At 33.5% G+C, this 18,432-nt stretch overlaps 2 protein-coding genes and 4 pseudogenes across 2 annotated transcripts; 3 read left to right on the plus strand and 3 right to left on the minus strand.

The window, feature by feature from the left end:
* Nucleotides 1-523: 523 nt before the first annotated feature.
* On the minus strand, nt 524-3,083 carry LOC119192424 (annotated as a pseudogene).
* Nucleotides 3,084-3,471: 388 nt separating this feature from the next.
* Nucleotides 3,472-4,180, plus strand: LOC119192419 (uncharacterized protein C7orf50 homolog). Its single transcript, XM_037446236.1, has 2 exons — nt 3,472-3,688; nt 3,720-4,180. Exons 1-2 carry the CDS (start codon nt 3,472-3,474, stop codon nt 4,163-4,165), a joined length of 663 nt encoding a protein of 220 aa, XP_037302133.1. The 3' UTR covers nt 4,166-4,180.
* Nucleotides 4,174-5,188, minus strand: LOC119192423 (annotated as a pseudogene).
* A 785-nt stretch (nt 5,189-5,973) lies between these two features.
* On the plus strand, nt 5,974-11,430 carry LOC119192421 (annotated as a pseudogene).
* Nucleotides 11,431-11,443: 13 nt separating this feature from the next.
* LOC119192420 (pentatricopeptide repeat-containing protein 1, mitochondrial-like) lies at nt 11,444-15,747 on the minus strand. Its single transcript, XM_037446237.1, is given in 5 exon segments — nt 11,444-11,707; nt 12,839-13,010; nt 13,886-14,058; nt 14,134-15,351; nt 15,353-15,747. Coding segments are annotated over 5 exon segments (2,034 nt in total). The 5' UTR covers nt 15,581-15,747; the 3' UTR covers nt 11,444-11,464.
* Nucleotides 15,748-17,286: 1,539 nt separating this feature from the next.
* Nucleotides 17,287-18,333, plus strand: LOC119192422 (annotated as a pseudogene).
* The last annotated feature ends 99 nt before the right edge of the window (nt 18,334-18,432 follow it).

The raw sequence follows: 18,432 nt of genomic DNA on the forward strand, positions 1-18,432 counted from the left end.
GCACCAGAAGATCTCAAATGTTACTACACCATCCTACTACTACTTGAAATACATGATAGGTACTAAATAACATAGTAAATAAGGGAACACATACACAATTACTTATTTAAGTGACATAAAATACCCTTTTCAAATGTCTTGACTAACAACAAAACTAACATAAAACATATTGCAGATTCCCTAAATCCACTTTTAAAGTTATCCAAATACATACTATGACTCATATGCAAATTGTATTATGCTTCACTGGAAAACAATAATTAAATTATAATGAAAACAAGTCAACAAGCTAAATGTAAAATAAAATATGAAACTAAAAACATGGACGTAAGTGAAATGAATGTGTAAGATAGTTTAATAAACTTATTAATATAAATAACCTTCACACCCTGTAAAATTACAATCCAGATTTAAGCGTAAATAGATGTGTATGAATCCATAGGTGATGAGGATTTAAATTATGTTCCGTAAAGATGGTAATTTTATGAGGTCGTCAGTGGCATTGAGCTATCAGCGAGCTGCGCCCAGCTGGACCCTGTCTGTACCGCTTACCATTCACTGGTCCTTACGTGCTTTCTTTTGCTTTTCTTGGATACTTTGGCATCCTGTCCAAGTATCTGTAAGAATTAAAATGGTAAAATAATCATTTAAAATAAATAAATATAATCCATTTAAAAGCATACCAACCACCAAGTTCATCAAAGACTGGCGCATTTTGCTTGTCATCCTGTTTGTCTGAAACGGTGTTGTCTTTCTCAACAGGCTCTACCTTTGCAGTGCTCTTGGCTGCTGTGACAGTCTGCAACATAAATTTTAATTACATTGTTACTCCATAAAACAAAACTTGTGATTGCCATAGTGCCACCTAAGTGTAAGTCTTCCCAAAGCACAAAAAGATGCATGTATATATATTCATGGGTGCAAGGTAAATAGAGTAATCTACAAATTAATATTTGTTTTATAGCATTATCTCTATATTAAAAAGGGTTTACTGTAATAAAAAGATGTTTTATTTTGTAGATTTACGGCTTTATTTCTCTTAATTTTTTCACGTTAAGCTAATTACATATGTTCTTTAAAATTATATGAACTGAATGCATCCAAGTAATGTTACTTATTGACTCAGGAATGCGGGCATCATCTACTTACGCACAAAACGGTCATCTGCCAGTTAATCCGTGCTTCACCATATAAAAATATAACATTTAAAATGCTATTTTTATTTTATTTTCCTTATATATTATGTGTGTTACAGTATTATACTTTGTAACACACATATTTTTATTTATTATTAGTCAGATAGTCATGCATTTATATGTTAAAATATTCAATAGAATGATTTATTATGTTCTGAACAAGTCCATTATGCAGGTGAAAGCACAATAATATATAATAATACAAGAATTAATAGTTACTATAAATTAGTAACCTAGTGCATTTATGCAATCTTGATATTTAATTATTGTACATAACATTAAGATACCTTTGCTCAAGACACAAATATTTTTACATAATAATATACAATTTGTTCATTTGATACAATCAATAAAAATAAATTCAAATTGAAAGTGTACAACCAATAATTTTAAATACTCACTTCAGCAGTCTTCTTCTTACTCTGCTTCTCTTTATTTTCCTTTTTCTTGTTACTCCTGAGATCTTTGACATCAGTCAGCTCCTGCACCTCAGGAATCACCTCATCATCAGCAACACCCTGCGCATAACCTGATCACTGACGCTCTGCCTGAAAAATTCAGATAAGATTCCAATAAGTATTTTATTTTAACATTTGGCTAGTGATAAATGATCTTAAAAAATGTGTGGTCTTGAAGCTGTATTTGTTTATGCCATGTTTCGGCACAATGTGTTGATACAATTTCTGAATTCTAATAAGATCTTAATTTTTCTATGAAATGCTAAATTGTTTTAACGAATTTATGAATGTAGACATCATAATACATTCAAACTCCTCAAATTATTACAGATACTTTCACCACCTTAAATGTCAAAGTGGCTTTACCTCCTTAAGGACACGCTGCAACTCCTCCACCTGAGCTTGCAGAGCACGGGCTGAATCTTCATTAACATGTGGTCCCTCTGCACTAACCACTTTAATGGTCTCAGCTGGTTCCTCCACAGGGCGGGCTGCCTCCACATCGGCATCCTTTACTTTTTTGTTTTTCTTAGCTGGGCTCTCCTTCTTTTTTCCCTTTTCTTTCTCTTCAGGAGCCTTTACCTTCTTTTTGTCTCCCTTCTTTGGCACCTCCTGCCACAAACCATCATCAAAATCAGCTGGCTTCTCAACTTCGACCACAATCTTGCTCTTCTTTCCTTTCTTCTCAGCTGGAACTTCTTTCTTAGCTACTTTAGCTTCCACAGGTCTTTCCTTCGGTTTCGGTTTTTCAGCTTCTTTCACCTTTTCCTCCTTCTTCTCTTTGGTGGGAGATTTTTTGGAGCTCTCAGACTTTGCCTTCACTTCATCGGACGTAGTGCGGTTGGGTGAAGACTTCTAAAACCGACACAAACATATGACAATTACTTCATAACACAGTCACAAGTCACCATAGAGTAAATTTAAAATTTTGGTATGAAATAAAAACTAATACAGTATAAATTTAATTACAAGTTGCAAAACAACGTTTTATATCTCCCGGTTAAAACTACGAGCATATGCTTCCAGGTTAAAAATAAAATGAGCGAACATTCATAACGGCGGGAGAGTAGAACATTTACCTTGTCCTTCTTTTTATTCTTTTTATTGGCGGATTTCCTGTCATCCACGACCAGGGGTAGTTTATCGAACTGCGGCTGCTCCGCCGAATGAAAACCAAATACGAAAAACGAAGCGCGGCTCAAACTAAAACAACAGCTACCGTCGCTGCAGTGAATACAAACTGCGCATTAGACACTTGATTTAAAATCTCCATTTTCAGTCTCTATTCTAAACTGCCCAAAAAATACAGTTCACATATAACGTTATCGTAAAGGTGTGATAATGTTGAACAAATTAATTCTCGAGCGATAAAAGCAGACACGGAGACATGATGACGCGGCTGTGACGTGCCAAAAAATTGCGATTTGTCGATTTCTGGGTGACCAATATCATGATTTTATTGATCATTTTTCATTTTATTTCTTTTCGTAACCTTTCTCTGAACTTTGTATTTTGACCTTTAATTCTTCATGAATAAATAATTAATATTTTCAAATTTCATTTTATATTTTTATCTAACTTCACATCCAATACTTACTTATTCGCCTAAATCGACTAAAGGTATAAATGTGAACCAGATAACTCGACTATTGTACTAGGTAGGTATTCCTCATGATTTTCTCGCCATTTTTAAAGATAAGTCTTGAATTTTCATTTCACTCATTCAATAAAGCGATTTGTAAACAACACACATAACCTAAAAATAATCATAAGTTATTTAGGTGTGAAGTGTAAATAATTACGTTAGTAATAAAAGTATGGGGAACAAAAACAAAAAGAGGAATAAGAGTGAACATGACAAAAAGGATAAATCTAATAATTCCAATGTGGATCCACAAAATGTGAAAGATACAGAAGTAGAAACGAGAGATAAGGAGGCTGATAACGAAGAATATGAAAATACAGAGAAACTACATGACATTGAAGACAATTCTGAAGAGGATGAGCCGCCAAAAAAGAAAAAAAAGAAGAAAAGCAAGCCGTCGTTGGTGAGACGAATGAAAAAAAGGCAAAAAGTCTATTAGACAAATGAAAAGGAGAAAGCACCTGCAGAGGCAGACTGAAGCAGCAGCAGTAGCAAAAGACCAACTGAAATCACAGTGTATTAACTACCTCTCGCAGTGGAAACACAATAGAGATAACTGGAAATTTATGAAAGCAAAACAAGTGTGGCTTTTCAAAAACAAGTTCTCCTCAAACTTAGTGCCAGACTCATCATGGCCAACACTTCTTGAATATTTTGAATCTGCTAAAGGTAATATTCGTAATATGCTTTTGGAAGATGCAAAAAAAGTTATTAACCAAATGGATGAATGGACAGAAAAGCAAAAAGATAACAAAGATACTGAGGACAATGAGGATGATGTAAATGATAATGAAACTCCTAGCAACAAACCAGATGATACCTCATACAAAAGAGCAAGGGACCTAATACAATGTTTAGAGGAATAAACATTAAATTTTTAATATGCATTTTTATTAAAATAAAGTCAACTACATTATGGTAACAACAATAATTTAGCAAATATGTAATTACAATAATTTATGCTTTGACTGTAGCTTTTGATTCATCTGAAGCAAATTGTTCAATCCACTTGCGCAGCTTGTCGGTGTCCTGCAATCCAACAAGACGTTGTTGAACCTTTCCATTCTTAATAGCCACAAGGACAGGCACAGAGCTCACTTAAGTAATCTAGAGCCAAGTCCGTTTGCTCATCAATATCAACCTTAGCCAGGATCACTTTACCCTTGCTTTCAGAGATTATTGATTCTAGGCGGTGGAGTTAAAAAGCCTGCAAGGGTTGCACCATCTGAAACATAACTTTCAAATGTATAAATGTTGTATGCTAAAAACTCACATAAAGTAAGTGGTAAGTATATAGTAGAACTAAATGCATAGGTACACATTGCAAAGTGATAATTATTGCACTATTCATTTATATAATTTTATAATTGCATAAGATTAGTAATGTTGAGTTTACAATGAATAGATATTACAATTTGATTTTGGCATCCAAAGTGATATATCAAAGATTAACAAAAGGTATAATACAAAGTCATAAAATATGATAACTGAATTGCGTTTAATCTTACACTTATAAGTTCCACTTTTCGTGAGTGCTATATTACTCTTTATAATGAAAACGGGCTTATTATCGGAAGAAAATTCCCAGTTAAAGTTAACAAAGAATGATAATACTCGAAATCTCAATAATTAGTTAGGTACTTACGTCGCAAAGAAATCGACCACCACAGGAACTTTACTATTGATGACTTTTTCCTTAAAGTCGTCGGTGCTTTGGATTTTTACTATGTCCTGTTTTACTGATGTTACGGAGATGTTTCTTATTGTAATGTGGCAATTCTTTGTCACATATGTGCTTCTAATAAGCAAATTAGTTATATTTTTCGCGAGCATTTTTGTTTGCAAAAATCTGCGAAAATTGTGAAATAGAAATGACAAGCAGTGTTGCCAGGGCCCTTGAGCCGTAAGTTACGTTTCGTTTCCTGAAATGTTACATTTTGCTGCAAAAGTTACATTATTGTTTTTTTAATTTACGCGTTTTTGGGCAAGCATTTCTGTAGCTACGAAAACGCGTGTACTAGATAAGTAGGAAATGTGCGCGCGCACACTCAAGTAAAATCAAGTTTTAATATATGAAGAAACGTTTCATTTTGTCATGGCGAGCCATCTCTAAGTGTAATATGGAGTGTAATACTTTTTAGACCCGCCAGTTTTAGGTGCGTTCAATTTGGATGCGTTGAATAGAAATGCGTTCGTAAACTGTTTATAATAAAAATTTGTATTACAAATATCGTTTTTCTCAAAAGTTACGAAAATTCCCTTAAATATAAAAATTACTTACATGTTACGCGAAGGGGTCAAAAGTAACGAAAAATGTAAGAAATGTAACCTTCTGGCAACACTGATGACAAGATTCAACATAGTCATAGAGTTTTCTGTAATGAACAGGGTTACAACTCTCAAAAATATTTACCCCTAATTCGGAAGAACAACCCTATAAATTGACAAATTTACTTAGAAAAGCCTTAATAAATTTATGTTGTTATTAGTTTTTTAGTTTTCTCCTGATGTAGATAGATATTGTAACTTTGACTTGCGGATGACCTACATCCCAGTCCGCCCCGTGACTATGAAGACCGCTAAGTCTTCGAAACGTTGGGAGAAAATAATAATAACAATACTTTGATCCAATGGTAGGTAGGTACTTTCCCGATACATTGACATATGGGTAACACTGCCCATATGTCAAATAGCGTAAACGCTGTCTGTGACGCTGTCTTTTGGGAATCGGGCCTTCCGAGTTCTAAATTACACCATTCGTTATTGTGGTGTTATTTGATACAAAACTGAAATTTTGCCTCTATGTTCTGATAATAACAATAAACTAAAATGTATTCGAGTGACGATTACAACGAGGTCTGTATAAAATAAATAGTTATTTTATTACAAAGGGTTAATAATCCTACATAACCTATTACTTACGTAGACAAGTGTTCAATGAAGACTTTTATGTGCTTTAGGGAGGCTACGAGTCTTACGGTGATTATGAAGCACCATCAGGCGAGCAATATGAAGGTGACTACGATAGGTCGTATTATAAAATGCCCGATATGGTAAGTCTTATTTTTCTATTAAAAATCTTGGTTTACAGATCATAGTTGGCCGTATCTTTTCGAATAGCTAATGTAAATAATATACAAATTTTATGATATTATGTTGTAAATTTTACTCATACACGCTAGATTAATTCCATAACACTTGCAAGAAATAATATTCGACTATAAAGACTCGTTTCGCATAGCTTAATTAAAATTTCAATTGTTTGCCATTAAATGTGTCCTACAGGTGCAGGCTCTGAGGACAGAGAGAGAGAGAGAGGGCTTCAATTAATTTTCATTATTTATTCAACAATTTAGTGCAGCAAGACCTTATAGAATTTAGGGACATAACAAATTTTATTAGCATATATAACTTGTATGTGTTTTAACAAATGCAATATTATTTTATTTATTCCTAAATGTAACATTTTAGTAATGTATCATAAATTTTTGGTAAAGAAATTTATTATCATAGTTTTTTATAAATCTCTTAAACTTAATCCGTCTTATTACAAAAGGCGAAATAAACCTTAGCTTAAACCTGTACTAACAAAACCAGGCTTATCTGGGAAACCATGGTTTAAATTTGTCCATATTACAAAACCCATTTAAACCGTAGACTTCTTAGTACCGCGATTTAAACCATGGCCTGTATAAAAACCACAGATAAATACAAACAACATTCGTTCAATACGACATCATTTAATCGCAACATTCCATATACCCAAAAAAAGATCATATAATGTTAATGTTAAATAATTCTTGGTTATTTTGCTCCAAGATCAACAATAGTTGTTTAGGTTTGTTTGAAGTTTTGACTAATGTTGTATTAGCTGGTAATACATCAAAATGCGTGATACGAAACGTAAGCTTCCCGCGCGTTATGTGAAACCATAACATTAAACTAAACTATTGCGGTGACTATTGCAAATAGCTTTGAAATTTATTATGAGTGTCTTATTGTATAGAACAATTGACTCTTTGTAATATTGTGATGGATCAACGACAGAAAAAAAGATCTGATAATTGATGGAGAGTTAGCGTGGCGTTTCCAGTAGCTCAACGGCTTCAATATCTTCAATATCGACTGAATCTACCACGTTAATATCCATTTTCGATAAAAATATAACACAAGACAACGAAACAGACGCCAATTTAAGAGATAATCTGACAAATTATTTGAAATTTGATTTGACATTTACGATTCAGACTATCGTCAAACCAGGGGTCGCCGAGGTTTAGCATTACACCATCAAATAGTCCATGGTTTATCGTTAAACCACTTTTTGTAATATAATTTTTATATAAACCATACTTTGCATAGGTTTAAACCAGAGTTTTTAGTTAAACCTCGTTTTGTAATAAGACGGAATAAGTCTAACATTATTCATATTATTGGTACCTAAACATTAGTTTTCTAGTTTAGTTTTAGCTCTAAAACATACTAAAAAATTCATTTATCTGCACTCTTGCATAAAATAATGATTATAATTGTGTTATATTTTTTTTAATAAATGATCTATTTACATTTCAGGTTAAAAAATTCCTGGTCTACTTCCGTAACATGATAAATGAGGGAGTGACTTATGAGATTCTGAATCTGTATGAGAATACTTTCCCTAAACTTACTGAGCAGTATTTTGAGAATACTCCCTGGCCTGAGGAGGAGGAGGTTGCTCCTATTGTGGACAATGATCATGTAAGTTGCAGTCTAAATAAAACTTGTCCATTATGGATATGGGTATTAGAATAATTTTAAAATAAATGATCATATACATTTATTGTTACACTAAGGTTTCTCACGGCTTTGCATTATGAGAGTTCTTTAGGATAAACATAATCTGTATTATTATGTTTGTTTACAATTGTTTATCTTTGTGTTAAAATTCATTCAAATATATGACAAACCTTTACATTTATAATATTAGTTACATTATTTACCATACTATAATTTACATTTCCACAGGTGTTTATGATCCTGTACAAGGAACTGTACTACCGTGACATATACGCGCGTGTCCCGGGCGGACCGAAACCGGACCAACGGTTCCATTCATTCTACAACTACTGCGATTTGTTTAACTACATCCTCTCTGCAGAGACGCCGGTGCAGCTGGAACTGCCTGATCAGTGGCTCTGGGAGCTGATTGATGAGTTTGTTTATCAGTTCCAGTCATTTGCGCAATACAGGTTGGTGTTTTCTTTAAGGTAGTTAACTATATTTCTAATCTGAGTATTTGAATCAGATAAAATGGTTTCTTTTTTTTATGATTGCAGTTCAAACTGCTAGATAGTTCTTTCCTGCCATGTTTACTTGTAGGTATTAAAAGGCAGCCTGTGTTTATTCATAACATGGGCTAGATATGTGCTCAATTACAATCAAATCTGAATCAAAGCATAATGACATAAGTGTTTATAACATAAACAAAAAATCTAATATCATAAAAAATTTACACCTTTACAAAATGACTAGGATTTGTATAATATTTTAGATCGCGCACATCTAAGCTCAGTCCTGCTGAAATTGAAGCATTGAACACTGAGAACAAAGCATGGAATGTTCTCTGCATCCTCAATGTGCTGCATTCTCTGGTAGACAAGTCCAACATCAAAAGGCAGCTTGAGGTTTGTTGTTTTTTATACAAATATATACAAAATATATTCCTTTATTCCGTGTATTGTTACTCAGCTTTTATATCTGGCTAATTTATGAGGATATTTATTTAGCCTACAATATGAGATAAAAGAATGGTTTAGTGTAAGCAGAAATTGCGGCTAAAGCATTCCAAATTATAATTTCATTTGAATTTTATTTCTGAATTTGGAAGAGATATAATAATTTAATTATTTTATTAGACATGTGATAATTTCACATGGAATTATAAAAAAAAGAAATAATACTATGAGGCTGTATGTTCGCTGTTATAAGCCTTATGATTGGATTATTCTTTTTTAATAATCCTCCTTTTTAATGTTAATTTGCTTTTAGGTGTACGCGGCTGGTGGTGACCCGGACTCAGTGGCCGGTGAATTCGGCCGCCATTCGCTTTACAAGATGTTGGGGTACTTCTCCCTCGTAGGCTTGTTGCGTTTGCATTCTCTGCTCGGAGATTATTATCAGGCTATCAAGGTAACACCATAATATTATAATTATGATTACAGTCAATTCATATTCTTTCTGTTATAGCCTTAATCTTAATTTATTTTATTCAAAGTTAATACACCAATACACTTGGTTTTATATCATAATATTTTTAGTAACTTGTAATTTTATGTGACTATATTCATTTTAGTAATTTAATTATTAGTCTTCCATTAGCTGGGATGATAACTTGTTCAGCCAGTGGGTCAACTCAAGTACCGCTACAACGGTTATATTTTAACATCTCATTTCCAGGTCCTGGAAAATATTGAGCTGCACAAGAAATCTCAGTATTCGCACGTACCAGCGTGCCAAATATCCACTTCATACTATGTGGGCTTCGCGTACATGATGATGCGCCGCTACGCTGACGCCATCCGCACGCTCTCCTCCGCTTTGCTGTACATGCAGCGCACAAAGCAGCTCTTCTCATCCCGTTCGTACCAGAACGATCAGATCAACAAACAGACTGAGCAAATGTACAATCTTCTGGCCATTTGCTTGGTTCTTCACCCGCAGTGCGTGGACGAATCTATTCAGCAGGTGAGTTTATTTATAACATATATTTTAGTGTTCACGATTACGTTCTATATGATTAAATGTAACAAAAACTTATTAATATTACTTGGGTAATTTATAGGTACTAAGAGAAAAGAACTATCATGAGAAGATGTTCAAGATGCAGTATGGAGATTTGGGAGAATTTGAATCCTGCTTTACTTTCGCGTGCCCCAAATTCCTGTCGCCCTGCCCACCCCCCATCGAGCCTGGCTCAAACTACGGCCGCGATGCCGTCAAGCATCAAACTCAAGTTTTTATGGATGAGGTTTGTTATATAAAAAACATTTTTACACAGATATAAACTACTTTATATAGGCAGACACTTACCCACAAAATGCCCACAAGCTAGTGATTTGTTCTTCTACTCATTTAATGGTATTCAAAATACTATGAGACAACCATTGTGATTTAAAAGAAAGGACTTTATTTATTCCTAGTTGCTATTTCAACTAAAAGTGCTTTTATTACAAATCAGTACATTAACAGAGTTACCAATTTCAGGTTCGCCAGCAGAAAATGTTGCCAACTATTCGGTCTTACTTGAAGCTGTACACGACCCTTCCGTTGGCCAAACTAGCAGCGTTCATGTCCAGCGGCGCGCGGCGGCGACAGGGATGCCGCGCGAGAACACGCCGCTCTCGCCATACACCTGCTCTGCTTCAAGCACAAGATGAAGAACGTCGTGTGGACCAAGGGACCTAGCGGACTCGATGGAAAGTTCCAGAGTGGGTCTGAGGTAATTAGTGAATGTTTATAATAAATATAATATCCTAGGTTCTTATCTATATAGAAGTATCTATGTTAGATCATAGAAACTACTAGAACAACCTAACTTAATTAGTTTATTAAGATAGGTTGTCTTAACAAGCTTAATAAGTGATTTATTAATAATCTTATGGTAAATCAATGATTCCTAAACTGTATCACTTCATATTTTTTTCTATCTTAGGATAGCTCACTTTATTTTCAGGATTCGATAGTCATTTTTTTAGTATAAAGCTTTATGGAACTTAGAGTGTGCAGACTGCATAATATGCATTACGCGTTTACAAGCACTAATTATCTATTATTATTCATTTTCAGTTGGATTTCTACATCGACAACGACATGATTCACATTGCAGACACTAAGGTGGCCCACCGTTACGGCGACTTCTTCATTCGCAAACTTCTCAAGTTTGAGGAACTGAACAGAAAACTACATCTAATTAAAATTTAAACATGTAATCCATAGCCCTGATCAATAAATATAATTAATCCCATCTCCGCATCACCTTCTGATGAATTTATGCAAAATTACAAGAAATATTATAACATTTGAAGTAATTCTGTTTATGTTCGGCACATATTCTTGATCAGGTATATAAGATTTGTAACCCACAATTTTCAAATAAAAAGCAAGAACAATACTTTATTTTTTTTTATTTATAACTTTGGCGCGTAAGGCACATATTTTCGATTCCTTTTATAAAATTTTTTAGGCTCCACTATTTTAATATTCTGCCTTTGCACAGTTTCAACACTTTCTTCTCGAAATTGCTGCCAAGGATGTTCCGGTTCCAAAGCCTTTTCGACATCCATTTCCTTCAGCCATTTCGTATATGCTTTTGAATACTTTTTATAAGCCTTCTCAAAACCACCGGATTTCGAATTTTTCTGAAATGTTTGCTAAATAACATAAGAAGATTTTACATACTGTACTAAATTTCTTGAAGAGCATCATTAGCATTCTTATTTTTTTATTAGCCCAATCAACCAATACATCTTCTATACTTATAATAAATCTGTAGAGAGGTCAATTCTGTACATGAAATATATTTCCAAAATAACTATCAGGGGGTGATTAGGGATCGATACTGATGCCAAAAATGCAATTGGTAAAATTTTTGTCTGTCTGTCTGTCTGTATAACCGTTATAGAAACAAAAACTACTCGACGGATTTTAACGAAACTTGGTACAATTATTTGTCATACTCCTGTGCTGGTTATAGTATATTTTTCGTCACGCTACAATTAATAGGAGCAGAGCAGTGAAGGGAAATGTTGGGAAAACGGGAGAAGTTACTCCATTTTTTAAGCTTCCGTCGCGTGTGCAACCTTAATGGTTAAAGCTACACAGAAATCATGTATGACGGAAATGTTCTCCTTAATACGTGATCTGAATCCTGACTCACAATAACACGTGTAACTCCCGATAGCTTAGCAGTTCGAAGCTTTCTCATTATATTTGTCTACTCTTACGTTTATAACACTCTCAGTCATCCCTAATTAAAAAAGTTAACATTATTAAATATTCCATAAAAAATAATCATAGAAATCGATATAGAAACACCCAAGTTATACATGAGATACGCTAATAATAAGCCATCATACGTGAATACTGAATCATGCTATAAAGATTATTTCTGTATATATATAAGGTCGCGAACGCACAGGCAGGCGGCTTGCTTGGCACCTAGAGGCTAGCGAATCACCTAGCGAGTAGCTTCGTAAAACGAACATTCTCGAACGTTCGCGACCGGCTCCATTTTTGAAGTCAAGTCCACGCGGGCGAAGCATATATAAAATAAAACAAAGTCCCTTTCTGTCGGTCTATATGTGATCGATTTTCTCAATATATACTGAACGGATATTTATAAATTTTGGTATGGAGATAGTTGAAGACTCTGGGAAGGTAATAGGATTCTTTCTATTTTGAAAAACTCCTTCATGCGGGCGAAGCCGCGAGCAAAACTAGTAGTAACTAAAATTCTATAATTATTTGCAAATAATGTATGAAAAAAAAAAATTAATACAAACCTTTTTAATAATGTTAGCACATTTCTCATTAAAATCCTCTAAATGTTTAAGAAATATGTTGTTCAAAGGTATTTTTTCTTCTCTCACTACATCCATTATGTATAAAACATAATCAATATCTACATGTGCAGTGCCTTGTCGTAACAATGTGCCAAGAATTTGGATGTTGATTCTGGAAATTTACATAAAACCAAACTAAGTTCTAAAAATATTAAGACCAACATTTGGATTATTGAATGGTTAGTATTGAGTGCAAATTATGTGGCAAATTATAATCCGTAAAATGTACTTGTGTATAAGGTTAAAATAAACAAAATTGTCTAAATCAAGCAAATCAATGAGTCCCATGTATAAATATAAGGTTGTGTTTCAAAAAGCATGATTTGTAAAGGGACTCATTTTTATGAATATTATTCCTTAGGTAAATATTTGAAACAATTTCAACCTGTTCTTAAAAAAATTGTCAATAGTTTTTGAAACACATCCTAATGTATGGGAGCCATCGAAATAAGATAAATATATAAAAGAATATGAAGATCAAAACATATACTATTGCATAAAGCTGATGAGTTTGTTTGATTGCGCTAATCTCATGAACTACTGGTTCGAATTGAAAAATTATTTTAATGTTGGATAGCCCATTTATCTAGAAAGGTTATAGGCTACTTAACATCACAGTGTGAAGCATCAATGAATACTGCAAAGACGGAAAAAATGTATCCATTTTAAGAGCTTCAGTTGCGTGCGCTACATAAACGGTTAAATCACGCAACAAACCTGTAAGGCTGAATTATTCCTCTTTGAAAGTTGTAAAAGATATATTATAAAACAAAGTGCCCTGCATCTGTCTACCTGTCTGAATGCAATAAACTTAAAACTACTCTATGGATTTTGATGAAATTTGGTTTGGTATGGTACCAAATTTCAGTATTGTAGGACATAGGCTACATTATATTCAGAAAAATATGTAGTGGGGCTCCTATCCCGGAAATTATTTCACACAGGTTAAGCTGTAAGCTATTAAAATATATAATGAACAGTAATTACTTTATCTGTTCTTCTCTCATTTCATTTATAAGAGCTTCTGATTTTGATCTAGTTTTACAAGCCATGGCTAATACACCATATGTCATGATATTTACATGCAATCTCTTTTTTTTGTTAAGACGGTAGCGGCTTTCCCGGTATTTGGCTTCCTTTTTAATAATTTCTTTTACATCCTGAAATAAATAATAATATGCTTTATGTCAATAATGCGTATTTATAGTATATTGGAAAATTACAAAAGAACTTACAAAAGCTGCTTCATAGTCAGATCTCAAACATCTCTTCTTAATTAACATATTATAAAAATCTATATCAGCATTAATTTCTAGCTTTTTCATTGTTTCCAGCAATTTGTTTTCAGCTTCAACTGTTTCTTCTAGCAATGGCAACATCTGTGTTAATGTTTTTATGTCTGGTTTAACAAAACAAGCATTCATTTCCTCTAAGAAATCCTCTTGGCCTCCAACAATAGCAAATTTTTCTTGCAAAGTGTGGACTTCTTGCAAATTCAAAACTTGGTCCATTTTTAATGTTTTAGATAGTAGATTAGGTACAAATCTTTCATTTATATTAGCTTTATCTATTCTGTTTACTATTTGCATTTGTATTTCATGTTGACCGTTGTAGGGTACTACTTTTTTGTTCTCTACTAAGCCCACATCATCCTGAATTTCAATGGGAGGTGTTTTAGCAACCAACAGTTGAGTATCAATAGCTGTTGTATCTTGATTTACAGATTCAATTTGCAATATATTTTTTTTGTCATCTATTGTAATTTGTTCTTGTATTATTCCTATTAGCTCTTCAATATTTGCCTTATTGCCTAATTGGCAATCTTTAACACATTTCAATATTAAATTAAATGAATAAATGTTTGGCTTTTCTCTTGACCTCAGCATTTTTCTCCATACAATTAATGCATGTCTCAAACCATTTTCTTTGTCAGAAATACAAGCTTGCAGCAAGTGATTGAATGTGTGCACTCTAATTTTTATTTTTGCAATCATTTCATCTACAATTTTAAATGCAGTAGTTAAGTCTCCACATCGGCCAAATGCTTTAATCATGGCATTGTAATTAGTCAAATTTGGATCAACACCTTTTTCAATCATGAGTTCTCTCAAATGTTTTGCATTTTTTAATCCATCTGCTGCCCAGGGGCTGTTGCTGCAAGCATGAAATAAACATGTGTATGTGTCACCAGTGGGTTTAAGACCACGTCTCTTCATTTCATTAAATAATTTAAATGCTTTCTTAGTATATCCCACATCAGCACAGGCTCCAATTAATATATTATAAATGTAATTTTCGGGTTTAACTCTATCTACTTGTAACATTCTTACTTCCAATACGTCAATTGCTTCTTTTAATCTTTTAAGTTTTACATATTGCTTTATTATGTCGGCATACTGTTTAATGGTCAACTTTTGAGATTTGAGAGGTACATTTTCTAAAAAATCACTTTCCCTTTTCATCTCCCTCATCTTGTGGAATATTTTTGTGATTAGAGAAACGGGATAGAGTGCCAAACGTATCGGGATCTTCTAGAAACACCAAATTTTCTTCAGTTTTAAACTCTTTGGGTTTTAATGTTTTTATGTTCGTAGGAATAGTTACAGTAGTTGACAGTGAATTATGCCGAATAGCGTTTATGGATCCGATAGTTCGTAATAATTTTACGCATCGAAAAGCCATTTCTATTGAGGTATAATACTTTTAGAGATTATTTTCTATATAAATTAACTATAACAACCACTCCAAACCACTCATTGTGTTCAAAACAAATGATCCCTAACCTCAATTTTTTTGACGAAATTAAAAACCAGGGGTAGACACTTAGAACATTTTGTGTAATGATGTTTAGGTCAGAGTTTTCTAAGAATGATTGTATATCTTATATGCATTACATAGAGTTTAATTTTGGTTGACAAAACATTAGGTTACATCTAGTACCAACAAAATAATCTAGAAAGTATGTTATAGCGGCGATAGCCTAGTTGGGTGTGGAACGTACTGCCAAGATGAATGTCCGCAGGTTTAAATCCCAAGGGCACACACCTCTAACTTTTCTAAAATCGTGTGTATTCTTTGTGAATTTATCGTTCGCTTTAACGATGAAGTAAACATCGTTAGGAAACCTGCACATCTGAGAAGTTCTCTATAGGAATTTCGAAGGTGTGTGAAGTCTAAACTCGCACTGGGCCAGCGTGGTGGACTAAGGCCTAATCCCTCTCAGTAGTAGAGGCCCGTGCTCAGCAGTGGGCAAGTATATATTATAGGGCTGATATTGATAGTATATGTTGGCTATGATAGCTGACGATTTGTTATTGTTGATCTTTATTTGCCAATTCTTTATAATTCAATTTTGTTCAATAACTTGAATTTTCTGCAAAATTCGTTGGGTTGAGCCAGCTCCTCCGTTTCGTGTACTTATATCGTGAATTTGTGTCGTGTGTGTTTACGAAATAGTGACTCTTATTATTCCAAGATTTGACTCCAATTGTGTTTACATTTGTGTATTTTCTTCATTTTGTGTGCTATATTGTAGAAAAGAATTAATAAAAAAAGTAACGCCTTTTTTTTATTAATTCTCCAAATTTGCTTGCAATGATTGTAATCATAGTAATTGTTAATTAGACGGAAAAAGATCATGTCAGTAAGATGCCATACTGTTCAACAGTTTACAACAGAAATTTGCACTGTAATTAGATTTTATTTAAAAAAACCTAAAGACTATATACAGTTAATACATAAGAAAATCTCGTTATAAGACTATTGCGTATTTTAAATAATAATTTGTTATTAATAAAGAGAATTATTTAAATTTATGGTCAGCAATTTTTATCGATATAAAATTATGGATCAAATTTATAGTAAAGAAGAGCGGATTTTTAGTAAGGCAGCCTTGCGTCATATTTTATGCGTAACGTTGGTATAAAATCTTACTTTAACTGAGCTGATGTATTAATCTAACGTAGTATATTATTATTATTATTTTTTTAAATCTTTATTTAAGGAGTTTGGTCGTTATTTCATATATATTATTTACTCTAAGTTGAAACCATAAGCTTCGTTCTGTAGGGAACAGGCTGAAGTATCGGCTAAACCCAGAGACCATACTGCCAAGTCTTACGCAATATGAAACTGTTAAGAAATATAAACCACGCCATCCGTAGGTAAAGCATCTAGATAGGTAGACGGATATTACATATTGATTTAAATGCAAAGAATATAGTACTCTCTAACGAATGCTTATCAATGAAATTTCCCATTACAATATTTTTGAATACGAATTACATTGTAATTTGACATTAATTTTACCAAGACACGGATTGCGCGTGTTATGATATACTTAATTTACAATTCTGTAGATTATCTGTGCCTGTGGCATAATTTGACGTGAAATTTGACATATTCCTGAGTATTTGCAATTCCTATTCTTCACACAAGTCATAACCTAAAACCACGTCGTGTTTCATTAATTTCTCAATAAACCAATAGTATGTCTAACGAGATTGATGAACAGATGGAAGCTAGTTCTTCTGAGAGCGAAGATGAAGAAATGCAAGAAGATGAAGAGGGTACAGAAGACGACCGCCCAAAGACTTACCTTCCCGGTCAACCACTCAAGAGGATGAGCAGTTAGTGTGTGACCAATCTGCATATATAATGCTACACCAGGCTCAAACAGGAGCACCATGCCTTAGCTTCGATATTATACCGGATAATCTTGGCAACGACAGAAGTGAATTTCCCATGACAGCATATGTAGTTGCCGGAACGCAGGCTTCCAGTGCCCATTTAAATAAGTAAGTAAGTTTCGTAAATTTTTGTCCTTTATTCAATAAATAAACCAAATTTTATACGAATAAATAAACTTATATTTGAATGGTGCAGAAACCTTTATACTCATCAATATTTTTTATCAGTTTATTGGTAATCAAAATGACCAATTTACATCCGACATCGAAGGCTGAAGATGATGATGAATCAGATGAGAGTGATGATGAGGATGACGAGGATGAGGAGAGAAAACCGCAGATGACATTCTCATTTATCAAACACCAGGGCTGTGTTAACAGAATAAGAGTAAGTATCTAAAAAAAATATAAGATAGCTTTAGTGTACTATAATAATATTGATGAGAAACTTTAAATATCAGAACTCAGGATAGTATTGTAAATTTAATTTATTTTACAGACAACACATTTCAAGAATTCTGTACTAGCAGCTAGTTGGTCTGAGCTAGGAAGAGTTGATATTTGGAATGTGACTCAACAACTGCAAGCTGTGGATGACCCAGCACTTTTAGAGAGATACAATTTGGATACTGTTGCCAATCCTGTAAAACCACTGTATTCTTTTGATGGCCACCAACAGGAGGCTTTGTGCTAGCTTGGTGTCCAACAGAGCCAGGAGTAAGTAAAGCTTGAGTCTGTCTTTTACATACAATGCTCACTGAGGTAGCAAGCCAAGCATTGAATAAACAATCTTCAAGAATGTAGTCAACACATAATTAATATATTTCTAAAATATATGTGTAAATT

The sequence above is a fragment of the Manduca sexta genome, unplaced genomic scaffold, assembly GCF_014839805.1.
Source record: "Manduca sexta isolate Smith_Timp_Sample1 unplaced genomic scaffold, JHU_Msex_v1.0 HiC_scaffold_2773, whole genome shotgun sequence".
Lineage (NCBI taxonomy): Eukaryota > Metazoa > Arthropoda > Insecta > Lepidoptera > Sphingidae > Manduca > Manduca sexta.

Excerpts from the sequence above, each read along its gene's own strand:
- LOC119192419 (XM_037446236.1), top strand. The coding sequence starts at position 3,472 with ATGGGGAACAAAAACAAAAAGAGGAATAAGAGTGAACATGACAAAAAG. Across the intron at positions 3,689-3,719 it reads AAAGAAAAAAAAGAAGAAAA|AAGGCAAAAAGTCTATTAGA; the intron begins GCAAGCCGTCGT and ends ACGAATGAAAAA.